General features: G+C 41.4%; 2 protein-coding genes across 4 annotated transcripts in view; one reads left to right on the top strand and one right to left on the bottom strand.

Moving 5' to 3' along the window:
- sp5l (Sp5 transcription factor-like) overlaps nt 1-4,481 on the top strand; it is a 13,778-nt gene extending 9,297 nt beyond the window's left edge. Inside the window, exon 3 of the mRNA XM_016673636.1 lies at nt 1-4,481. This exon is cut by the window's left edge and continues 1 nt beyond it. Within this exon, the coding sequence (XP_016529122.1) occupies nt 1-873 (873 nt within the window). The 3' untranslated portion in view covers nt 874-4,481.
- The window catches only part of LOC103141133 (rho guanine nucleotide exchange factor 25-like), a 60,850-nt gene continuing 39,359 nt past the window's right edge, over nt 4,071-25,561 (bottom strand). For 2 of the 3 annotated variants that reach the window (XM_016673632.1, XM_016673634.1), the window contains 14 exons: nt 25,421-25,531; nt 18,735-18,859; nt 15,555-15,621; nt 15,076-15,179; nt 14,758-14,827; nt 11,187-11,276; nt 10,820-10,912; nt 10,355-10,405; nt 10,185-10,262; nt 9,903-10,094; nt 9,456-9,636; nt 8,246-8,475; nt 6,872-7,006; nt 4,071-5,208 (listed from right to left, as the gene is read on the bottom strand). In XM_016673632.1, the coding sequence (XP_016529118.1) occupies nt 5,083-5,208; nt 6,872-7,006; nt 8,246-8,475; nt 9,456-9,636; nt 9,903-10,094; nt 10,185-10,262; nt 10,355-10,405; nt 10,820-10,912; nt 11,187-11,276; nt 14,758-14,827; nt 15,076-15,179; nt 15,555-15,621; nt 18,735-18,859; nt 25,421-25,531 (1,653 nt within the window). In that variant the 3' untranslated portion in view covers nt 4,071-5,082. The remainder of the gene's footprint in view (nt 5,209-6,871; nt 7,007-8,245; nt 8,476-9,455; nt 9,637-9,902; nt 10,095-10,184; nt 10,263-10,354; nt 10,406-10,819; nt 10,913-11,186; nt 11,277-14,757; nt 14,828-15,075; nt 15,180-15,554; nt 15,622-18,734; nt 18,860-25,420; nt 25,532-25,561) is intronic. The other variant, XM_007556599.2, reaches the window with a different exon arrangement.

Genomic DNA, 25,561 nt, shown 5'->3' with positions numbered 1-25,561 from the left:
ATGGCCCCCAGCACTGCCCTCAGCACGCACCAGATGACTTTCACGGTGCCCAAGGTGCAGTTTCCTGGGCACATGCAGTCCGGCCTGGGTCACCACCATCATCATCACCACCACCATCCTCATCATCACCACCACGAGCTGCCTCTGACCCCACCGGCTGAACCTGCGTCCTCCTACTCCTTCGAACTGTCCCCTGTTAAGGTGCTGTCTTCGCAGCCGCAGTCCAGCAGCCCCTATTACCCCCAACACAACGGCGTGGGGCAAAACTTCCCCAGCTTCCTGCAGAACTCCTCCGCCAGGCATCACCTTTCGGGCGGCCACGTGGAGGACGGGCAGCAGTGGTGGAGCCTACCACAAACCAACAGCGCTCCAGGCAACCACCCCTTCTCCCTGGGCAGGCAGCTGGTTTTGGGTCACCAGCCGCAGATAGCCGCTCTCCTCCAGGGCACCTCCAAGGGTTTGCTGAGCTCCACGCGCCGTTGCCGGCGATGCAAATGTCCGAACTGCCAGACGAACAGCGGGGGGCTGGAGTTCGGCAAGAAGAGACTGCACATCTGCCACATCCCGGAGTGCGGCAAAGTGTACAAGAAGACGTCCCACCTGAAGGCGCACCTGCGCTGGCACGCCGGGGAGAGGCCCTTCATCTGCAATTGGCTCTTCTGCGGCAAGAGCTTCACGCGCTCGGACGAGCTGCAGCGGCACCTCCGCACGCACACCGGGGAGAAGAGGTTCGGCTGCCAGCAGTGCGGCAAGAGGTTCATGAGGAGCGACCACCTGTCCAAACACGTGAAAACCCACCAGAGCAGGAAGGGTCGGTCCGGGCAGCCCCCTCAGGGCACAGACCCAATGCTCGCTAGTATTAAGAGAGAGTGATCTGCTTCATACAGATTAAAATAAAGCAAAAAATAAATAAATAAGTAAAATCTATAACTGTGGGAATCACATTTACTGCCATAGATTTGCACTACAGGGTAAGCGCTCCCTGAATGTTACTCTTCCTCGTCAGAATCCTGCTTTTGAACTAACCTGGACTCTTGTGAAAAGACTTTGGTTGAGTGAAATTCTGATTGTTTTTTGACCCTAAAGATGAAGCTTTTGCAGTCATATAGCGATAGTTCAGCGTGAAGGATTAAAGAGCCTTTGATATTCATTATGTAAATCTTATTTAAATTTCAACTGGTGTGAAAGTCTATTTTTTCAGACTTCATTGTGTAAATATTTGACTATGTTAAACAGCTGATGATGGGGTTCTCTACCTTAATATGTGCTCTAATGAATTAAGTTGAATTTAAATGTATGCCTTAGCTGAAAAACTGCAGTTATCTCAGAAATTATTGGGGGTTGGGGGGGTATTGCAAATCCTAACTCGGTTTTCATTCAGGATTTGCCCAACTGAAACCCAGAAATGGTTTGGAAATTTTAACGCTTTGATTTGTCTGTTTTTAAGAGGCAAAGCGATAAAATACGCTGCAGATGAATCCTTTCAAACTTTAAATTGTTTGTAAGTTATGTAAAACTATTCTAAACTACTTTGGGTTTTGGCAGCATGTAAATTTGAATAAACACTGTCATGAAAAAAAAAGAAAAAGAAAAATAGCTTCTCATTGCATCATTCCTGTGTTTTGTAGAGTTTAATTTTCTCACCAGTTTTGTCCATTCGGAGAGATCTAACATTTTGTTTCGATGGCAATTTGATTGCTTTTAGAATACAACTGCTGTCCATTGTGATGCCAGTGTGAAGGAAGAAGCCCCTAAAAAACATCCAACATGCTGGGGCTGTTCAAAGATCTTCACACCTCAAAGTAAATGAGGAGGGGGGGCCGTTTGTGCCGCCCGCTGCAATCAAGTTCACAGTCATATGGCTTTTTAATGAGTGTTTTCTTTTTGTTTTTCTCCAATAGAGAGGATTGAGTCAACAGCTGCATCACAGGGGCAGTGAAGAGGAATTCCCTGTGAATGGGACCCCTGTTGCCCGAGACCCCTCTGTGGTGACAGGAACTCCCTTTGATTTTGCACCCTTGTGAAAGTTAATACCCGCCCCCCTCCTCCCCACCTCTCCCACCCAAGACCTCCATATATCACGGCCGTGTTACGATGGGCTCTGCTTTTACAGCCTAGAATGAGGCTTTATTCAGATGGCCAGCCAACCAGATGTCTGATCATCCAGGGGTTTCTTCTCTTTGTTTCAACTTCCTCTGGTGGGGAAGCGAAAATAAGTGAAATATGACGTCTTTGTCGGGGGTCCCACAGTGGAGGCCGAGTGATTCCAAAGTGACGTGTGTACTTTATTGCTGCCATCGGTTTATTTTCATGAAATCAGAGGGACAGAAACCCCCTGGGCTAAATCAGATAACCTGAAACTTATTCCAGAAAAAAAGCCCTGGCATGTAGTTGAATCGATTGTATGAGTGAGTGAAAAAGACTTCTTTTTCTTTAGCTCCATTAATCTCTCAGGTTAAAATGTCTAATGGTTCATATGTTAACCATACGTTAAGATGCTTTTTCACTCACTTCAGGAAAATTTTCTCCTCAGAAACTAATTTACCTACCTACCTAGTTGCTTCTTGTGCTTGTTTGTACACCAGGATCCAAAACTGGACCGTTTGCGTACATTATGTCCCCTGATTCTGGGCCGCTTCTCCTCCTACAGGAGTGCTGGTGAAATATATGGGGACATAGATCTCCATCCACTGCAACAGCAGAGTCCACAATGTGACTGAGAGCAGTACGGTCAGACTAGTGCTGCACAGATATCAAAAGTCAAGTTCTGTCAATCCAAACTTATTGGAAATTAGCTCTATTTCTATTAATGAAAGCAGTAATTTCCAGCAATGACAACATAACTGATGGTAATGTCACGGTGACATTTTAAAAGTTATTTAGAGTCATTCCAGTCACCGCAACAGAAACTCACGGCCGGTGTAGACATGCAGAGTTCTTGCAACATTCAGTCTGCAGAACTTGTTGCTAATGCAAATCTGACCAGCTGATTTTATTAATGTCTTTGAAAGGTAAAACTCTGAACAGTCGAGATCAAACACTGAAGCGGAGATAGCAGCACTTAGGAAAGCCATTTTAAGGGATATCATTAATTAAGTAAATATCTGTGAATGTTACAACAGGCCAGATGCATATAAAAACACATTTGAGTTCACAAATAAATTTAGAGTTCACAGGTAAACAAAAAAAAAAATAAAAATTTTTAATTGTAAAAATGTTGCATGACAAAATCCTTGCATTATTTTTGGAAGGAACTGAAGAGACCGGGACACATAAACCCACACATTTTGCTCAGTTTCAAAAAAGACACTTTTATTTTATATGATACAACTCTTTCTAGTCGCTCAAATGTGACATCAACCAGCCTTCTCTCTGTGTTACACCTTTTACTTTTGGTTCTCTGTAGAGGTATTCCATTGTGTGTTTCATGCAAAACTGACTGATCAGTCATTCCAATGAAAGCTCTGTAAAATAAACAGAAGTTAAAATCAGCTAACGTCCTATCTTTCTGGATTGTTTTGTTTTCAAAGTGAATGATAGTGGTAGTTTGTTTTGTTGTTTTTGTGAAAAGATTTCCAAGTATCTTGGACGTGAGCTCTGAAATGTGAGGCCTTTTGATCTTTGGTGCAGCTGTATGATCTAACTGAACTGGAGGCGAAAGTCTTTAGGGACCCCTAGCGGCCACAAATAGGACAGCTCTTCTCCTTTTGCAGCTCCTGTTTTGAAAATGCTAACAGTAATTAATATCCTTGATTCTTTTTTCTTTCTTTCTTTCTTTTTTTTGAACGAGGAATGGCAAGCCGAACCCTATAGTAAGGACACAAAACATCCTAATTGCTGAGCTGCTGTTGTTATTGGCACTTTTTAGGAAGAAGAATCATGCAAACATCCAGCTGCATTGATGAGAGTTCTTGGCATACCAGGGTCATAGTTCATCCTTCAAGTGGCTGTGTTAAAGTACATTTTCTGTATGGTATGTACAGTAAAAGATCCATGAGGGCAAAAGTTATAGAACGAGGGTCTTGACATGACAAGAATTGACTTATAGTATAACTTACTTTTTTAAAACAAAAATCAATTCTTATTTAAGGATAACAAAAGATAGGCGTAATGTGGCATTGCTCCAGTCAGTGACCTAGGAGATGATGCATGCAACACTTTGGGTGAGTCTCTATGGATGCGTTTTTTCAACTCTTGAGGAGTTGCCCAAAGAGGGGAAAAAGAAGCATGGGCTGACGTCATACCCACAGAGAACCTCCAGAGGGCTCCCTCATGCCTTCTTGTCCAGATCAAAGGGAGGCCGGTCAAACAGAATATCGGAGCACGCAGGGCGCCCCTCAACACTGTTGCAACAAAGAAAGTTCCTCACTTTTCAATTAAATTTGAGCAAATAAAGTTCTTGCGATGACCCCCTCAAATGTTCCGGCTTTCCCGTTCTTGTTAACATAAACAGCACACTCAGGTGTCAGCAGGGGAAATAAGTAATATTAATTAATAAAAATCATATGGATATAAATGGGGGTCTCTCCTTTGCAGGGTATCAGAATGAAACTTAAAGAAATTTCCCAGAGGAAACAAGAAGAGGCGCTCCTTGCCTGCTCTCATGCACACCCACATATCCACAAGTCATTTTTCACAAACACACATTCAGGCACACACTTAGCTCCAGTGATTGCCCCAATTAGGAATGGAATCATCCAAGATTTCGCTCCATCCCTTTCAAAGAGAGGAATACAAACTCTTCAAAAGAAAACAAACAAACAAACAAACAAAAAAAGAAACAGAAGGTAGAAAGCAGAAATTGTCATATCAAGAGTGTTTCATAATTCTGAGTCTAGCAGCATCGCGCTGGATGCTCTCGCTGTTCACTGGAGGTGATCAAGGCCACATCACCTCCCTTTTAAGTGGCTCTCTAAAAGGGAGCCAAGCAGTTTATATATATATATATATATATATATANCCCTTTATACTTCAGCTTCCTTGGAAGTCCCGCAACAAGCATACACCTCAGGTGTGCGAACAAGTACACAAGTGGTGTCTTCACAGCATTAGTCAGCTGTTGTCCTCCTGACTCAGAAGAGTTCACAGGTCGTCTTCGGCTAGCTGGGCTAGGTTGCTGGGACGTCGTCCGGCTGAGGGGCCTGACAGAGCGGCCTGGGTCACCACATCAGAAGCAGAGCCTCTGCGGAAACCCTCTACTGCTCTCTGCTGGCAAGAAAGGGAACACTGATCAAAGCACTGAGCCACCCTACCTGAGCCACAATGTAAGAGAAACTACTTCCTCTGTATTTATAATGCGTCTTTGAAATCCTTCCTCATTCATGCCTGTTAACGGAAACTGTTAAAACCGTGTGCATGTGAGAAGCTTAGCATGTAAGGCATTTTGTAAAAGTTTTCATGCCTCTTAAACTTTATTTATTTTTACGCTTTCACGTTACAGCTGGATAATTTCGGTAGATCATAATAGGATTTCACCTGATAGAACAACAGCAAGGCATAATTTTAATGTGGGCATAAAATGATCTTCCCCTGAACGTTTCCTGTAAATAAAACACTTGAGAATCGCAGCATAAACAATACTTCAGCTCTTTTTCGCCATGACACCCTACACCAAACTCTAGTGATAACAGAGTCCACCCACAGGTAATTTAATCTCAGTATAAATATAGCTGTTCTTTGAAGGCCGCAGAGTTTGTTTAAGAATATTAGAGAACAAACAGCATCATGAAGACCCAGCGTCAGTATCACCAGGAAATGACCAGTCTAAATTGACAGGTTACGAACAAAGAGTATAATAAGAAAAGCAGCCAAGAGTCATAAGATGACTCATGCACTCTGCAGCTCTAAGACCTCATTTATAAATAATTTTAACACAACACTTTGTTGGTGGACAAAAAAAAACAAAAAAAAACATAAGTTTTGTCTTTAGTTTGCACTAAACACATAGAAGAAGGTCCTCTGGACAGATGAAATCAAAATTGAGTTCTTTGGTCTACATATGAATCACTATATATGTGGTAGTGAAGAAATACGCTGCATCAGCTCTCAGAGTGAGCTTTGAAAAAGGAATTGACGGAAAATTCAGTTTCTCGACGTATGAAGCATGAAAGCTAAATTTTCAGATTCATTTTTTTCTAAAAAAGAAATTGGGAACTCTTCATCCTTCTTTCTCTCTACAATTATTCACATTTTGTTGGTAGCATACATAAGATATAATAAGGTTTGTGGTTGTATTGTGACAAAAACGTAGAAAAGTTCAAGGATTACGAATACTTTCCAAAGCGACGTAGATGGATCTGATCCCCCATCAGACGGGAAACCATTATGCATATTTGATAGGCATCTCCCTGCCTTCCCTGATCAGTCCAGGCCTACTTCCTGTTTGCTTTACATAATCTGTCAGCCCTCTGAGGACAAAAGCCCAGAGATGACAAACGTGCATCTTCTTGATGATAACAAAAAAAAAAACAACTTTACAGAATGCTGCTGTTAACAGGACTTCTTCAAAACTTATTAACTCATTATTTTTATTTTTTAATAATATTCTGGTTTAGTCCATCAATTTTCTTAATAGTCTGCAGTGGATTTAGACGATGCACTTGTTCTCCAACAGGGGGAGGTGTAACTCTTTTTGTCAAACACATTTCTTCACTCAGTCTGCGTCTACAGAACGAGTTGCAGTTACAGTTTAATTAGCATTGAATAGAAAATTGGATTTGTTGTTAGATGTGGCAACATGGTCTGTAGGCAGTCCCCCAGAGGCTTGTTTTCTGTGTTCTGTAATTCTGCAGCTTGTTCGGTCATCCTGCTTGCTGACTGCACAGCTCAGCGGTCATAATAACAACGTCGTAATCAATTGCACATACTCTACCTGTGCGCCCTGAGCGGCTGGGGTGTACAGCCCATTTGATACAGCTGGACAGTTTGACTGATCACAGAGGCCCAGTCGGACGTGTGACGGTGAAGCAGTGTGGGAGTCAGCAGGGCATGGCTGGACCGCAGTGGCCTGCAGATGTAGGTAAGAAAAAGGTGAATCACTCAAGCAAGGCAGTTTGCTGAGGTTTTTTTTATTATTATTGGGGCCTGCCAGCAATGCATAGGGAGAGCAGTGACTGACCTGCAAAGCAGGTCAGACACTGCCTCCATGCATTGCATGGCAGGCACCTATTGTTCTACACCCAATAGAACGCCTCTTTATTATTATAGTTATTTATTTTTCTTCCGTTACCATTAATGCGGCTCGTACCGCTGCGTGCCCACCCACAAAAGTGGTATCAAAACGTGCGGCTCAATCCCGGGAAGGGAGCTATTACTTTTAGTGGGATTCTGAGATAAATTGACGACATAAATTAAAAAAAACGAAAAAACTTTAATCTGAGGAACTCACAGCATCACTAAGATTTCTCTCTGAAACACACACACAGGACAGTGGAGGTCTGACTCCAAAACTCTCTTTAACTCCCCCTCACAGGCACAAATAGAGGCCTATTGATTTCAAAGTTGGTCATGACATAGATACACATGCCTGCTCCCGTAAAATGTTTTCAAAATTTTCCTAGGGCTCATGGTTTTTTGTCAGGGCCCTGAGACCGACGCTGGGTGTCTCACAAGTATAGAAACCAGGGAGAGAGCCAGCCCAGGTGCAGATAATTAATTACCATAGCAACGGGCCCCAGGCAGAGGCAGTGAGTAATCTCACAGCTGAATCAGATCTCACAATGCATTGTGGGAAGAATACACATTTCCTGTGACTTCTCATGTTTTGCTTACATAAAATTATTATTTGTCTGAATTTTTGAGTGTAAATTAAAATCTTTACTATGAAAATTGAAATTGTTTTTAGAAATTAACTATTACCAACTTTCTTCATGTTTTTTATTTTGGACCATGAGTGAGAACCACATGTGCTAAGCTTATAGTCCTCGGTCTGACTCATATATCATAAAATACCTGACAATATTAACAGCTACTTTGTGCTGGTGTTGGGTTAAGTATGTCAGACCTGCTTATATTTATTTTTCATGACAAATTTGAAACGCTGTGTTTAAAGGAATGGGCACAGGTGGCAGGCCCCTTAAAATTTCTGTGGAATTTTCTAGTTATTATTATTCTTTCCACATTTAAGATATGCAGCGACAAAAAGCTTGAAAAACAGAGTTTCTGGCGCAGCATGCACTGAAACAGTGTGCAAAGGGCAACGGCAGTGACGTTTCCCCCACAGAGTGATACAGCTCAAGATACCTACACCCCTCAACGAGAACATCTCGCTCGGCCCTTGGCTCTGGCTTTGGCTCGGCAGGTAGAGCGCTGGCAGAGAGGTGTTGTGAGAGTGGAGGGAGGGAAGCTTGTGGCGGTCGATGGAGGCAGATGAGTGGGGCCTCAGGGCGCTCGCAGCAGACAGAGGGGGCCTCATGCTGCGGCCCAGGCTATTGGACTTGCTCTCTCGTCGCTGATACTCAATTGGTGATTGTAAGGCTGAGAGAAAAAGAGAGCGCAGTCAGTTTTTTTTTTTTTTTGGCAAACTTCCGCAAGCGTGCTAAAGAGCGTTGCAATGAAGCAGATGCGTGTTTTTATTTTGCGAGAGGATAAAAAGCCCAATCGTGTTAATTATCTGGCAACGTTGTTCTTGTTCTGTTTGATGTTACAGTGTTATGACACGCAGTAATCCGTTATTCGCTGGTCCGGATTCACACACGGAAGCTCATTGATGTTAACGTCACCTACAAAATAAACAATTCTAGTGTGTTTATGAGCCCTTATTAAATATTTGGTGATCCTGTCCATGAGGTGGCAACGACTACAAACATGTTCTCAATTCGTTTTATCCACATGCACAAGTCACTAACACTTTAAACATGTGTTGCACTTTGCAAAATCTATCAAAAATGTCTTTGATAGCTTATTTTACCAAAAAACAAAATGCATCTAAAATACTTAATGTAAGACGTTTGTGGGCTCATGAAGCTTTACACCTCCATGGCAATGTGTGAAGAGTGTTTAATGAGTGTTATGTTTAGACAGAACTAGTCCTGTGAAAAGCTTTGCATTAAAACCTGTTATGACTGTGAAGTCGATATTAAACCCCGGCCAGCTCAGGAACATGTCTAAAATTTTCAGTCAGAGAAATGTTTGTCTATGTATTTGCACCACAGAAAACTCTCCCTTTTTCAAAAATAATCAACCAAAAAAAAGTCTTTCTGAGCGATCAATGAAGGAACCGTTTGACTCATGATTGTCGAAACAGTCACATCACTCTGAGCTCTTCTTTTCAATGAGCACTTTTAAGTTTCAGTCGTTGCTTTTTTTTAAAAAAAAAATCAAAAAAAAAAAATCCCCCCAAACATTTATCTACTCATCTACGTAATCTCACGACATGCTCAGGGATTGACGAACAAATCAATCATTTATTACTTTTAGAAATAAATAACTGTCACTCAAACACAGGCTGATCATACCGTTAAGAAAGTTGCGCTGACTTTCCAGGATCTGAACCACGTCATTGACCCAAGCTCTGCAGATCTCAGTGGAGGAGCCCTGCAGCTGGTACCGCACCACGCTCCCATCTGGGTTTCGTGAGGTCAGTACAAAACGCGTATCGTCGCCGTCAGCACTGGGCTCCACCCCCAGGCAGCTAACCTGCAAAATATCACATCTGACTAACACCTGGGAGGATAACATCTTGCTGAATCGCTTGTTAAATAACTCGTGCGATTCTCTGGAGACTTCATAATGAGGAGTTACACAACATGCTAATGCGGTGGGAGGGTGAGGGGGGGAGAATTAGTGTGATACAAATCTGTTGTGTAACTCACAACCTGGGTGGGTGTTGCGATTTCTTACTTCTAGGTATTTAGTTGTTGTTTTTTATCATTACATCCTGCATGGCTTGGAAAAGCACACACCTTGATGCTGTTTTTAAAGATGTATCCAGGGATGGAGAAGTCTTTCTTCTTGTCAATGGGCTCGCTGAAGATTACCAACTGCTCAAACAGGAAGACCCGTCTCTCCTTGGCTCGAGATAGAAAGCCACTGTCCTGCTCTGTGACAGTGAAAGTTTCCTGCTGAAGCAGCTTGCCCTGGGCTGTGATCTTTCCCTGGTACACAAACATTAAAAAAAAAAAACAGATGAAATGTGTTGCGTTTGTTGTGCCGCACGCAGGGAAAAAGCTGCTGTAAAGACGTACCTCAAAGCCTTGTAACCTGCCCACATTCATCATGTCATCGCAACGTTTTGGCACCAAGCACATCACCTCCACCGCTTTCTGTGTGCGAGACGGGAATAGGAGATGTTGTCTTGGACACTCACGTTCACAAAATATCTTCAAATCACGAATGTTTCCATCAGGACTCTCACCTCTAACTCTTCAGTGTCCTTCCCAGCTTTGATGCTGTACGTCAAAAGGTCCTGCAGAAATAAACACAGCGCGGTCACCGGAGCATTCCAGGTTTACTAGCCAGAGTAAAGCGAGGACATCTGGTGGTCTGTTTATGGGTGTTTAATTCATTCATTCATTAGAGTACGATAAAGTAAAGCTTTAAAGAAGCAAGATTTTTATACAACTGACCAGAAAAGATATTGGCATGTTATTGTTTGAATCATCTGGCAGGGAGGGAGTCTCATTCTGTAATTTGCCTCTTCCTCTGTTAGTGGAAAGCAGCCTGACAGACAATATGCTCAGTGTGTGTCTTGATGCTTTAGGCGCACGATGTTTACGTAAGCCCCCATGCCATAGCTGTGTGTGATCTGACAGCTGCTCTGTGCGTGTTGCTTGGGTTGCTGGTGTGTTGGTCAGCGGCGAAGCAACGACCCATTTGTCACCTTCAGCAGAAGCTGGTACTTCATGATCCTCTGGACAGGCTTGATGAGCAGGCCATTGAGCTGCAGTCTATGTCCCAACTGCTGTCGGAGCTCCTAGAAAGAAAAACAGCAATTCGCATGTCAGCGACATCTCAAAACACGACCTCTGATGACCCGCGGGATCTAACTCAAAGTGATTAAGGTTGGGCCCCAAAAACAAAGTGGCAGCTCTAAAGGGATTCACGCAAACATGCGTTAAACATAGCAGAGACATCGGTGCATGCTAAAACTCAGGATGTGACAGTGAACTGGTGCTGAGACAAAACAAAAACCACAAACAGATTAAATTGTCATTCCGTTTTCGGGAGAAAAAGCTGATTTTTCTCACCTCAAAGTAGGTCTCGATGTACTCTGACACGATATGTTCCGACTTGGGCTTGTTCTGGCAGTACACAACGTACATATGGAGACGTCGCTCCTGAAAACCGAGACCAGAAAAAAAAAAAAAAACTCTCAAAATCAATCTTGGTACAGATTAGTAAATACTACTGTTGGCTTTCAAAATACAATGAAATTATAACAAATTCCCCTAAAAGCAAATCACACATTTCTCTTATTTTATCACAGCATTTTGAGTATTTCGTGAATCAAGTTGTCTTATGCATATGTATGTGAATTCTTCTCCATCTCTGTTTTGTAGATTGAACTTATTTATATTTACTTTTATATGTTACTGCCAAAAGAAATGAAGGTCTATGCAGTGGTACTGATACAAAGTGATCGGCTTGTGGGTGTGAAATGGCAACACGTGATTATGAAATGTGGTGAGAATTAGCAAAAGGGGGAATTTACTCTGAGCTTTTCTGAATTTTATGTATTTTTTCAGACTAATTCCCTTTCTTCTTAAGCTTTAGCAATCAATTGTATGTTACCTTTTTAAATGTTTTGCAAATTGAAATATTTTTACTACTGCTTTGTTCTCCAAATTAATTAAAAGTCACGTTTGTCGTTTACTGTATTTTCGTAATGATCTATTCCTAATATTGTACCAATTTGAGTCCCAGTGGGGGAACAACGTCTCTTTGGTATCAGCACGGCCACACGAAATGCCTCCGAAAGTGAAGAGAAAAGGAAACCGTTTTTCAACGTGTGGTTAGTCTGGCTGCTGTTTGGGATGAAAGGCATGCAGAAAAAAGAAAAAAAAACAATGATTTGTCTGCAAGTGCAGCGCCTTTGAAGCTGATTCTGTCTGGTTGTGCCTACTCTTCTGTAACTAATTGGCATGGGAGAGCAGATATGGCAGCGCTGAGAGAACTAATGGCTTTACATGTAAATGAGCACCAGGTTATGTATAATTTACCCAAGCCACCCTTCAGTGTAACCAGAGCCTTCGCAGCCAGTCGATGTATAACAGCACCTAGCAACCAGCCCGCCCAGTTCTGCAGACTATGGACCACATGTAAACAGCCGCCGTCCACGTATGAACGACCGTTCTGTGTGTGTCCGCCTTCCAGTACTCAGTGTAAATCTGTTTTCACACGTGTTGCAGGCCGCTTGTGTGTAAGTGAGCACACATGGCGCATATTGGTGACACGGATCTTGTTAAAAGCGGCTCGGGCTTTCTGCTTTTCATTAGGGCCTTGTTCCCAGTCTGCTTGTTTTCTCAGTTTGACACCGTGCTTAGATTTAGTTGGAGCTTTTTTTTTTTTTTTTTTAAATCCCCCACCGGCCTTTTAAGTTGATTATCTGGGGGGGGCTAAGACTCTCTGGATTCCAAAAGGAGCTTCAATAAGAGAACGGATGAACAAAGCGGGAAAGAGGAAGAGATATTTGACTTAATTATGTTTGAAGCAGAAGTAAAGCCGGGCTAGTTGAATTGGCCGTTCGTGTCCGCCTAGACTGCATGTGCCACTACTTAACCAATACGTATAAATCTAATTTTACTCCCCGTGTGACCCCATTGTGACTGAAGATCATCCCTTTAGCTTTCCAATGGTTCTGGGTTTCAGACAGAGGATTTTGCGTCAACACAGCAGTCCTCCCCAGGGGAAGAACATTTGGTCTTCTTCTTTTTCCACTCAATAAAAATATTCCAAAAATGACATTTATTCTTTTACTTTTAATGATGAGTATTACCAAGTTCATTTTTTCCACTGGAGCACGTTGGTGGCTGCTCATTTCAGCATATGTCTGTCATGGTGTGTAATGATTGCTCCTCATTTGTTAAAAGAAATAAAAAATAAATCATGATACATTTCAATGATACATGGAAGACAATGGACAACTGTCAGTTTTTTTTGGTATTGTATAGGACAACAGTATTATTATATGTAGGTTTTTCTCCAGGTTGATGAATGGTACGAATGGTAACTAAAACAATCCTGAAAACTTGTTACTGTCCAGCAGGACCTTTTGTGTCCCTCTCTGGCCTCATGAGGGAAAGCTGTCCCCACAAATTTGGATGTGAAAATTGATTTTTTTTTCTCCCTAAACATTAATCTCATATAAACACAGTGGTACTATCTTTCTTTTGAAAAATAAATCCCTGTATGTCTACAAGAAACTTTGGAACAATGATAAGTGCTTGTATAACCTATGATAGATGAAAATATTTTTATTTTTTTGGAATTACTCAATTTTCCGTTCTTGCACTGGTACAAAATGCCAGGACTGGATGTTTGACTGGTGCAAACACACAAAAGGCACATCTTTGCAGTGTGGTTCCCAAATACATTTTTGGATAATTTTGTTTTGAGTACAATTTTTTTCTAATTGTGGCCCAGTTTATCTGTCTGATCTTTTGTACCCGTCTTAACCATGCCTTCCCTCAGGTTCAGTAGACCAGATGTCTTTAATTGTTCCAGACATATGTTGCACACAAGTGAAACAGCTTTTGTGGTCGCAACTCCAAAGCTTTAACCTTTCTTTTTTATTACTTTTTTTCTTTTCATTTGAATTTCTGCATGCTCTTCTCTTGTTAACGCATACATTTTCTTATTGTCTTGCCTGTGTTTTTGTTTGGTTGGTTTTATCAGATAGCACTGTTGGGTTGCAGATTAGGCCTTCTCGTCATTACTTTCATTCCATACCTGACTTTTCCGAGTATGAAATAAGATCTTTCACACCGGTCATGTGTCAACTCCTTCCTGCCATGTGGACGCTTCATTTCTCCCTTGACAACCAAATAAATTTAAGTAATTTTCTATAATATAATGCAAGTTATATCAAACCAAAATAACTCAGTGTTATATAACTGGGTTTTAACCGGTAACATTTAATGAAAGTAAATATGCCTAAATAAACGGGTGAAATGAATAAGACAGAATTAAATACAAAGGGTCCAGACAATAACGCAAGACCAGGTTAGATTATGGGTAAGATTTGAGAATTTTGGACTAATTCTGCATAATTCATGAAAAAAAAAAAAAAAACTATGGCTACATAATGTTTTTTTTCTCGTGTATCAAATTGAGATAGGAAGGGAAGATCAGCCAACGTGTAGGTTTGTTGCTGTCATTATCGGAACTCCCTATTTATGTATTTATATATGTAAGATATGTGATTAAAAGTGAAACTTTCTCCTGCGCATCTTGTTATTGTTTTTTTTGTTGTTTTTTTGCTTGATTCTTGACCTAGGGTAAACAGATCTATGTCAAGATATTTGGGGTTGGGGGGAGAGTTTTACATCAAAAAGCTGTCTTTTCTTTCTCACCAGTCCAGGTCAGACTGTTAGATCAGTCATTTCACTGAGTACTGCTGCTAAAACCCCAGCCTGACTGAGAAGTATCAGAGAGAGGGAAGTGGAAAGAGCCACGCTGGGAGTGGAGCGAGGAAAAGGAAAGAGCCTTGTCTGTTTTCTTTTCCATCACACCCAACGCAGCAAGGAAGCAGACACAGAGCCACCTACTCCTCTAATATGCATGTATGTATTTGCCTACATGATGTTTAAACGTACTCACATGTTTAATAAAGAGCCGAGCCAGCCTTTCTGGCTCCTCCGAGCACTTCTCCAGCTCTTCCAGGAAGTAGCTGCAAAAAAAAAGAAACACACACGTTCAGGCACACGCGCACGCACACACACAATCATCCTCCCAAAACGGAAGTCCAGATTTGCTTCATGAACTTTTGTTCCTTCGTTTTCCACTGAGACACAAACACATTACGCTGCGCAGATTGCCGTTTTCCTTTCGCTTTGTCTGCTTTGGAACACGGAGCTTTCAACATTCTTTAAGAAGAAGAAGAAGAAAAAAAAAACCTTAAATACTTGGAAAACTCACTCTTTATGCCAGTCATATATTTGGTGAATGTTTCCAAAAACAATCTTGTCCTTTCCTTTCATACCCTCTGGAATACCTTTGGAACTCATTGTACCCATGTAGCCCTGCAAAAGGAAGAACAAGCAAACAAAACAAACAAAAAAAGAAAAGCTGATCATTCCAGCAGTGCATAGCTAAGTCATTACAGCAAAGAGCAGCAATCCCACACCAGATAATACTAAGCTTTTATTAACTTTCAGATGGCAAGAATTCCTCTCTAAACCGAAATATCTGCAGCTATTTAAGGCAACGGGAGATGGATTGCACTGTAATATAATACTCCTTAGGCTTATAATTCATAAAATCTGCTTAGGACTGGAGACGGTGGGATGGAAGCAGACCAAAGCGTGGAGTGAAGTGAAGGGATTGCGATGATTAGGATTTGGCCCTCTCTTTGATAGACTGTGTGGATGAATGTCAGTGCAGACTGTGAGGTTTACCTCCACTATGAGCCCCAGGTTTGCCACATAGTCCTTCTCCGTCTCTATAAGCTCGTTCAGTACATACCTGGAGGAGCAGACGGAGGAGACGATTAGTGTTTCTGAAGTTATTTCACATCTTAAACCACATGACGGCACTTTAATAATTTAAAGAATTTTCTTTTTGCCTTTAAAAAAAAAAAAACACTCAGTTGCCAGTTTTCTGGATGTCGCAGAGGAAAAACGCGGACACTTTTCAGCTGGTGCATTTTTTACTTGAATAAATCTAATTTAGCAGAACATCCTGCAAAAGCTTTTGAAGTCAGCAAACAGGAAATCAGCTGTGCACACACAAAAAAGTGGACACTCGTGGGTTTTTGATCCCTTTTCGGTGTCTCCTAAAGAACAGCAACAAGCCTCAAATGTCACTTGAAAGAGTTCAGCATAAAACATTTTACATGAGATAGTAGCTAAAGAGTACCAGTTAGGTTAGAAGCTCAGAGGGATTTCAGGTGTATATGCATTAATACATTTGCAGTTCAGACGCATTTTTTATTTTATTTTATTTATTTATTTATTCATTTTTTTGCATGCCTGTCAGTTTATGCAAAGTAAACTTTGCTTGCATTAAGTGTTTAAAAAATGTCAACAGCAGCCGCTCTTGCTGCAAGAAAAGTATATTTTGTTTTGGCACCACAATGCCTTTTATTCCCCAGTTTTGACAGATATTTAATTAACTTTCGATTACGTATGGAGGACCATGAGCAACCGTCCTGTTTCCAGATGCTGGGGGGACTGGACAGGAAGCAGCAGGGTTATTGTAAATAGGTGCTTGATAATCTGAAGACTTAAAAACTATCGTTATAACACAAATCACATTCTTCTGTCGAACTTTCAAGGTGCAAAACTGAACATCTGAGAAAAATTCAGAAACATTACTGTTAGGTTCTGGGGTATTTTTTAGGTGGTCCTTTGGTTGCTGAGTTATCTCCCCACTAGATGGAGTCCGAGAGGTGGCGGGCTGTGGTTTCATTGATGATGTCATCCTCTCACCGGAGGCTGATCATCTAATTGACGGCAGCATAAGAAGGGTGGAACGCCGGTACTTCGATGCCAGAGTGTCAACCTTAGATGGTACCTCCAGCCCCTCAGAGTTTTGCTCAGAGTTTTTGAGATCTGCCTGTTTTTTGTATTGTGCTTCATTGTGGGTTTTTGCTCCCCTCAGGATCCTTCCTCATCTGGTTGCCTGACCACTGGTTTCTCCAACGACGTCATGGGATCTTACCCCATAGATGCCTGAAAGCCAAACCTCACCAGTTACTGTAAGATTCTGCCAGCCATTCAGAAGTCTCCGACCGGCCGTTCCACCAAGACTCAGCCGCTTACAAGGACAAGCCTCCCTGTCTGCCCTCCAACGCCACTCACTGAACCACCAAGCTCCACGGAGAAGCAAATCCATTAGTTAGAAAGAACTCCAGGACCAACCAACCCCCTCCAAGCCGTTAGAACACTCTGAGCCAGTGAGTTTACTTAACTCTCATTCGCAACCTCCCGTTTCCCAGTCACCTGAACTCACCACGCTTCTCTTATCTCCTCAGTGCACCAAGATCAGCTGAGCAGTTTTCCGAACCAGCTTGCCTTTAATTGTTGCTTGCTGTAAATAAAACTTTCATTTTTTACATCCGTCTCTTTGGTGTTCCTGCATGTAGGTGAAATCCGTTAAACCCATCATGACAATTACCAGAAGTTACGGGGACTAGCATCACCTAATGGCCAGAGAATCAGCTGGTTACCATGGAGACTGACCCACAGCACTTTCTTATGTGAGTATTCCTGCTGCTTGGGTATCAAAACAAAAAAAATATTACTTCATTGATATTTTCTGGACAAGAGAATTAGAATTTTATTTTTTCCTCATGTTTCATGAAATGATGTCATTTGCTTGCTGCTTGTGAGGACAATAACAAGTCACACCAAAAAAATTGAGACAATAATGTTATTATTGCATTTTCATGTGATGCGAACAAGGAGTTTAGTCATGCTAAATGTTGCACTCAGATTGTGTGCAGACAACATGATCTAGGTGGTGCTCACTTCTCTCCTGAAAACAACCATCATCCTTTTTCCAGCTAAGCAACACATATTTACCCCTTTAGAACAGTTTATCTCATATTGTTCTTCCTCTGCCGCATCCACCCATTAATCATTACCTCATCGGGCCAGAATATTTGCATTTGCGTATTTTTGGTCGCTCCGTAAAACAGACGCACAAGAAACATCTGCAAACAGCAGCGATGGATGACAAAGCCCCATCTATTCGCTCCCTGGAAGTTAGTTTCATAGTTTATAAAGATGTAGCATGAATGGTAACAGCACCTTGCACCAATCTAGTGGCTGAAAAACAGATAAAAAAAAAAATCTTTTCTGTTGAGCTGTTATTCAATAATTTAGCAATTAATGACGAGTAATTACACACCCTGCAATAAGCTTGATTAAAGATTTTAAGAGTCCCACCATTAACTGAAATACATTAAAGTTTGCTATTCTGACATTACAAAATGTTAAAAGAAAAAGTTCAGGGGAAATAAAAAAAAAAATCAAATATGCCTATGTTTTGGTAAAACAGGACTCCAGCCACTATCCTTCCACAGCAGGAAAAATATAATAAAATAAATATTATCTGGATTAAGTAATTATGCAATGATGTCTGTTGTTGTCATGTGTGTAATTACAATAGATATCTTCTTATTAATAAGAATCACATTTGGAAAAACCCAGTTAACTGAGTGCAAAATGTGTAGTATTACATTATTGTAGAATTTAAAGAAGAGTATTTCTTTATATTTTCCACCCTACTTGTACATTATCCAACGTTACTAAGCAAAGGAAAAACTATGGGCTACTGGTTTGTAGCCTGACTCAGATGATGTCCCTGTCATGTAACTGTCATCATTTGATTATTTCTTGGCGTCTTGTTTTAAGCGCTCACCAACTCAAAAAGTTGCTCATTAATTCCAATAAGAGCCAGCAAACAGGCGAAGCCTCGGGGGTTAAATCTTGGCCTAAGTGACGTTTCTGCAGCTGCGCTCACACATAGTGGCTGTTTGTGCCGGGCCACGTTTAATGTACGACTGCAATATTCCAACGACAACTGCCGTCCCGTGCATAATGCGTGGACATCCATCCTGATAAAACACATACATGCTTTTCTCGAAGGCACTTCTCCTCTCCTCTTCGGTGTCAGCCACAGCGGGCCATTGGCTGGAGGTATCGTCCATCAGGACAGACTCGCTGTCCTCGGGCGGAAGACCAGCAGACTGAGTGTCCTGAGGAGGCAGAGACAGACAGACGGATTGTTTGTCAGCGGCCTTGTGCCAGTAATGTGGATCATGCCAGGAATAAAACAAACAAAGGGAGATAAAGAGCAGAAGAGCAATGGTAATGATGCAGGTTGCCAAGGGGACCAGGGGCGGGAGGGCGGAGGGGGAGAAGCAGACGGGTACGAGGAACAGAGATTGAAAGATAAAGAGATTGGAATCAGATTGCTGCTGTTAATGATCGGCGCTGTGCCACACATTACAAAAGATAAATCAATGGTCAGAACTCGACAAGCGAAACAGCTGTGGGATCTAATAAAACTGTAAAGACTCTTGATAAAGTTGTTGCTCCAGGGGAAGTGGAATTACAACCACAGCAGAATGGGCTCAGCGTTTGCAACATGTGAAAAAAAAGGGAAAAAAAACAGAATACGCTAAGAAATATTTAGATGTTTTTTTTCGGGGGGGGGTTTTCTTTCTTCTCACTTTCTTTATGTGGCATCGCTCCGGCTGTATCTATGTCAGCATCTCTAAGTGTGGTCTGTGTGGCTGCAAAGCAAACAGGATAAACACGAGGTTACCTCAATCTAATCAATTGTCCTCATGGGTTGTATACATGACCTCATTTTTTCTTGTTTTTTCCTGGAATTGATGTCATTTCCTTGCGTGGGGCTCTCATGGAAAATATAGACGCCGTACACAAGGTTTCGCCTAAACAGGCTGAAATCTTCACTAGCTTCGTGAATTCACATTTACCCACTAACTATTTATTTGGCACAAAGCCTCTCCTAAAACAAACCGACAGAGCGGATACAATGCCTTGCAAAAATATTCTCACCCCTTGAACTTTTTCACATTTTCATCACATTACAACCGCAGACTCCATGTGTTTCGCTGGGATTTTGTGTGATACATGAAGATGAACTTAGTTTTGAAGTGAAAGGAGAAAGGATAGGTCAAATGTTTTAACATTGAACTTCTAAAAATATGATTTATATGCTTGGTTCTTTTTAAGTTGATGCTGCTAAGGAAATCCAGTGCAAGTCTGCAGTCTGAGGTGTGGCTTTCATATAAATTAATTTTATTTTTCTGCATATAGAGGAGCCATTTGGAGTATCTCTCTGCCATCTTTGCACACCTGAAAGGTGAAATTTGTGTCCATTTGCCAGTAAGTTGGCTGAATGTGCATAATAATGCAATCTTTAAATTTCTATTTCCAAAGAATGTCAAAAACTTAATATGCCTTTCCTTTCACTTCGTATGCTACTCTTTGTCAGCCTACCTCATAAAACCACAGTATGCTATATATGTGCTAATAAAATGACTCACAGTAATATGTTGTGAAAATGGGTTAATTTTAGCCCTTTTTTCCCTCGAGCCACATGTTTCCTTTTCACTCTCTCCTGACAAAGTAAACTTACAAAAGCGACCGTCCCTCTCCACGTAAAAATTCTCTGCACAGGCAGGGCTTTCGCACCTTAAACACACACACACCACAGACATTTCTCTAACTGCCCGTGCAGACGGGAGTCTCACAGGAAAATAAATAGATGGGCGGACACTTGCACACAATCCAGCTGAAAGCAGCAGAGCGGTTTCTCCTTTTCATCCCTGGTCTAGTTCAACTTGTTCACCTGTCGTCTCTTTGATAAACTCATTTGCAGAGTGTTGAACTTTCTGTTGTGTCACGGGGAATGAGACAAAGCAAAGTGAAGGGGGGAGACAGAGAGGCTCTGTTTGGACCCCCCGCTCCCATTGGCCCGTCTCTCCCTGTTTTTAAAGCCCAGGCCTGGCTGACAGGTCTCCCTGGCTTCCTGATCATTTCCAGATGTGCTGTGGCAAAGACCCACAGGAAAAATTCCCATCTGCCTCTCTTCTAAATTTTGTTTTATTCAAAAAGCACAGGAGAAAGGGGGAAGGAGGGGGAAAGAGGACAACAATTTTAGAATAATCTGAATTAATGATTTTAAGAACAGGTTAGTCAGTTTGGAGTTGGATTGGTGTAAAATATGACAAACATTGGGGTCAAAAAAGCTTTAGACTGTACATTTATTGCAAAAGTGATCACAAAGCTGTGAGAGATACTGGACATATTTTCTCTGAGATCTAAGTCATTAAAATAACTCAGATCTCTCTCTATTTAAATTAGATGTACAAAATCTAAACAACACATTGCACATGGTTTGGTAAAATACTGATAATCCAACATATTTAATATGTTTAGTTTGGCTTTGAGACCATTCAAATATTTGCAAAAGGTTAGCACAATAACAAAAAGAAATAAAAAAAAAAAAATCAAAGGAAAGTTCGATATCACATAACCTAAAGATGTGTTGTCTTTAAAATGTCTCTAGATCTAGGGAGAGAGCTGAAAAGCAAATGTGAATGCCTGTGAGCTGAGGCAGCACTGCATTAAAACCAGACAGAAGCCTTTTGTGGAAATTACAGCTTGTGCTCGAGACCATTTCCGACGGGTAAAACTATAAACACCGCAGATTCCACCATGTCATTATTAATTAAACAAGTCATTCTGAAGAAAATGTTTGCGCATCCCAAAACACACACACACACACACACACACACACACACACACACACACACACGCACACACCTACACACACACACACACTGACATAGCTAAAGAGAATATGTAAAAAATAAAATAAAATTAAAAAAAACAGCCAAGACTTTAAAGATATGCTTCTGAGTCTTTATATGATGTCACCCCAATCTCCTCAGAGATGGCCTTACTTAGTCCAGCAAAAATAATACAGTGTTATTCTGATTAACTAAGCAGCACCCAACTCATTTGTTTTGGCTTTTTGATTTTCAGTTAGCGGCTCAATATGACAAAACTAAACACATATCAAGTATCTATGTAAGTACTTTACATCAGAGTTTGTCATTTTAAAAAAAATATGCCCTTTCAGTTATACTTTTCTTTATATTTATTATTTGTAATTTGGCCTTTCCCAAACGCTACCTTTTTTTAAAAAATCGAACCTTAATATATTGTTGAGTCATTCTGTTCGGTCGTTCTGTTGTCTGACTCCACTGCAGGAAAGCTCTTGTAGTTAAAGAGATGGCCTCACATTTGACTCTAGTCAGGCAGCAGCGAGCTGAGCCTCACCTGGGATTGCGCAACCTCTTGCTAACTGCGCTGGCTGCCATTCAATAAGAGCATGTTCCTCCTGTCTGTACGTCGCCGATAAAATGGTTAAAAATATTTAATATATGAACTGATTTCCCATAATGTAGCTTATGTATATAATGCACAGTGCTTTTTGTCACCAACTGTGTGTGTAGCGTGTTTCGTGTGCGGAGAAGCGATCATTGACGGCAGAGAACAGATTCGAGGTGAGGCAAGCAGTTCTCTTGCCTCGTGGCAGGGGGCGCTCATGATCCCAGACATTGTGACTCCACAACTGCAGAGTAAGAGACAGTAACAGCGAGCAAGCCATACAGTAAAGTCAAGTGCAGCGATATTCTCCTCGTACCACAGCAATAAATATTAAGCCTAAAACCATATTACTGCAACAGACTGAATGTTCTGCTCTTTGTGTGGGAAATATTTCTGGGGGCGGGGGGTTTAGGGGCGTTGTTGTCAGTTGCTATGGCAACGAGTCTGCGTGTAGCTTTAAAATTGCCCACTGCAGAGAGCGAGAAAGAAGTGGTTTTGAGTTATACTTCAGCGGTTTTTCCCTTTGCTGTGGAGCAAAGCACGAAATTAATAGTACCTACATTTCCAAGTTTCTTTGAGTTAACGGACTTACTCTACCGCGGCAGCGCGGCATGCAAAATAATTGTCTTTTTGCCCTCCAGCGTTGTCCGTATGCGCGAAATTTCCTTATAATAACATGCAGGTGGTCTACATTTGTATATCTGATTATGATTAAGTCAGTGCCTCACCAGCTTTGCACCTCACCGCACGTAATTTGGTGTCGAGGTAGCGCGGCCGCCCCATTTAAGGAGGATGTTGGTCTTCGGCACAGCTTTTTGGGGTTCAGGGTTGGTCCAGTTCCCAACACTGTGTAAGGGCGGAGCTAGAGGGGGGGGGCATCTGATTGGTACCCCCAATCACTTCTCTACAGTGAGAACGTTTTTAAATTGGGTAACATTTCACCAATTGAAGTGATCAGAATTCGGCAAGAATCTGATCGATTCCTGATCAGGCACACATGTTCCTCGTACCTGTGGCCTTTGCTCCTTGTCTTCCCCTCTTCTCTCCGCCCATTTCCTGTCTGATCTGCTGCAAATAAAGGCTCCTACTACCATTTAAACTTTTAAAAATAAAATGTAAAGTCTCACTTTCGCCTATTGTGTCATTTGTACGTCAATCCAGTGGTCATATGGCTTATTAGTTTATTTATTCCTTCACGTTTTAACTGGGGTCTCTAGAGGCTACGTCTGAGCCTTGTTATTTTTGCGACTTCTCTGAACATTACATTCTCACTCATGTTCACTCATGGAAAGATCGGCAGCTGTGTTAAATGTTTTGCACTTGTGAATAATCTTTCTCACTGTAGATCGATGGCCTTTTCTTTAGTTCATAAATCACTCCCAGACTAACAACCGCTACTAACTAATTAACTAACTAACTAACTAACTAACTAACTAATTCAGTGCATTTCCTTTTGATCTCATTTTAATTTGAATCTGCGGGGATTTTTTTTGTACTCTTTCAGTTAAACATAGCTACCATTAGAAGACCAGGTTATTTTTGTTGTGTCCTAACTCATTAAATAGAAGCAAGAATACTTTCCCCCCCAGTATTTTAGTTCAACAGCAGAAACTCTGACGAACGTCTAGCATTTAAAAATCAGTTTGTTTGATCGCGCATGTGAGACAACGCCATCTGACAAATGAACAGTGAGCTAAGTCCATAAAACAAATGTGTACGAAAGCAAGTTTACACGATTTTACAGCCCGCTCTCTGCCTCTCTTCCCTTGTTTAGTTTTAACTCTGTCTTCAAAGCCTCACAGTAAAAACACCAAAGAACTGACCTCATCCTACTGATGTAATCCCCTTTTGATGTGCTTTCGGCAGAGAAATTTCGATTCAGGTGTTTTGATTCCTAAACAGGAGATGCTCCACACCACTCAGACATCCGCGTTGTTGTTTCATACTGACATGCCTCGGGCGCAGCTGATTAATGCAACGTTTTCGCTTTGCAAGCAGCCTCGCCGTCTGGCAAGCTTTTATTTACAGCCGAGAGGCAACATATGAACACCCAACCTGGGATGCTCCTTTCCCCCAAGCAGATGACTGCAAGAGCTTAATGGAGAAGTGGAAACTCGTGCGTTTTATATGCCGTTCTTTCATCTCATCTGCCATGCCGTGCTGTTTCCTGTTTATCTCCCGGGCTGATCCTTTTGTAATATTTTAAACGTGAGTCATGAATCACACAGGTTGCTGTCAGACTCTTCCCTCTAATCCTTCTTACATCATTCTGCTGTGAGACAACCTGGCACACACTTAGACAGCCTGAGGTGTAGACGTGTGCGCTGTATGAAACAGTAGTGGCCCACAGCTATGTGCATGTATAAGAATGGGGCTTTTATGTATTCCCATTGCTTGGTCACTGAGCTACTTCGGCAGCAGCAGAATTAGCCATTTCCAGACAGTAATGGAGGACAGACCACACACCAGGATAGGAAATTAGTTCTGCTTGTTCTCATAGGAGCTATGTGCAGATAGATGTTTTAGTATTAGATCTAGATTTTATAGATTGCAGTACTTTGTAAAATTATTCATACTCTTTCAACTTTTTCTACATTTTGTCACTTTACAAGCAATACATGTATTTTATGGAATTTGATGTGATAGAGCAACACAAGAGCTTAACTATGTAAAAAAAATATATACATGGTTCTCAAATGAAAACCAGAAAGCACATCAGAAAACCAGAAAGCACACATTTATATAGCTACATTTGTCTGAGGCCCCTAAATAAATTCCATTTAAGAGTCTGTTTATCTGTCATTACATTGGCAGTATGGATACACCATTTCTATGAGGGTATCAGCTCCTTGGCTCCATCAATAGTTGCCAACCCTCTTGAAGAAGAACAACATCTTCTGATTTTTTCTCAACAACAGTCTTCTTCTTCTTGTTGTGTAGACTTGTTCAGCGCATGACCAGATGTTCTCCCGTTGACAATTTTCGCCCACCTCAGGTTTACAATAAGTGTTATGGCGGTTTTGGTATGTTTTTTTTTTTTTATTTTCTATCGATGCTTTGGAAAATACCCGGTGAGATTATCTAAGCTTTTTATACTGCTTTAGAACCCAACTCTGCTTTAAACATCTCCAAGTCTTCATCTCTGACCCGTCTGATTTACCAATTGGTCTTCAATATTCCATGATTTAGTGAAATCAGAAGGTAATGAGCTGACCTCCATTAGTATCAGAGTAAAGGACTGATTCCATTGCAGGAAAACTACTGTAATTCATTTTAACTAAACTTTAAAATTGCCCAAATTTTTTTTAAAACATGTTGGACAAGAGCACATTTGGGGAAAATGTGTGAAAGATCAAGTACGATGGATTAAAATTGAGTGTTTGACAGACCTGCGTGTTTGGCAGTGCTGTGAAATCCACCGGCAAGGCAGTCATGAAACCAGATGGTTGCAGGGATTCTGGCGACAGGTCCTCAGGGCTGGCCAGGCCATCTTTCCACTCCTTAAACCCAAACACACACACACACACATA

Source organism: Poecilia formosa, unplaced genomic scaffold (genome assembly GCF_000485575.1).
Source record: "Poecilia formosa unplaced genomic scaffold, Poecilia_formosa-5.1.2 Scaffold80, whole genome shotgun sequence".
Taxonomy (NCBI): Eukaryota; Metazoa; Chordata; class Actinopteri; order Cyprinodontiformes; family Poeciliidae; genus Poecilia; species Poecilia formosa.
The sequence above is the reverse complement of the archived record's forward strand: the minus strand, read 5'-3'. Positions and strand labels throughout refer to the sequence as shown.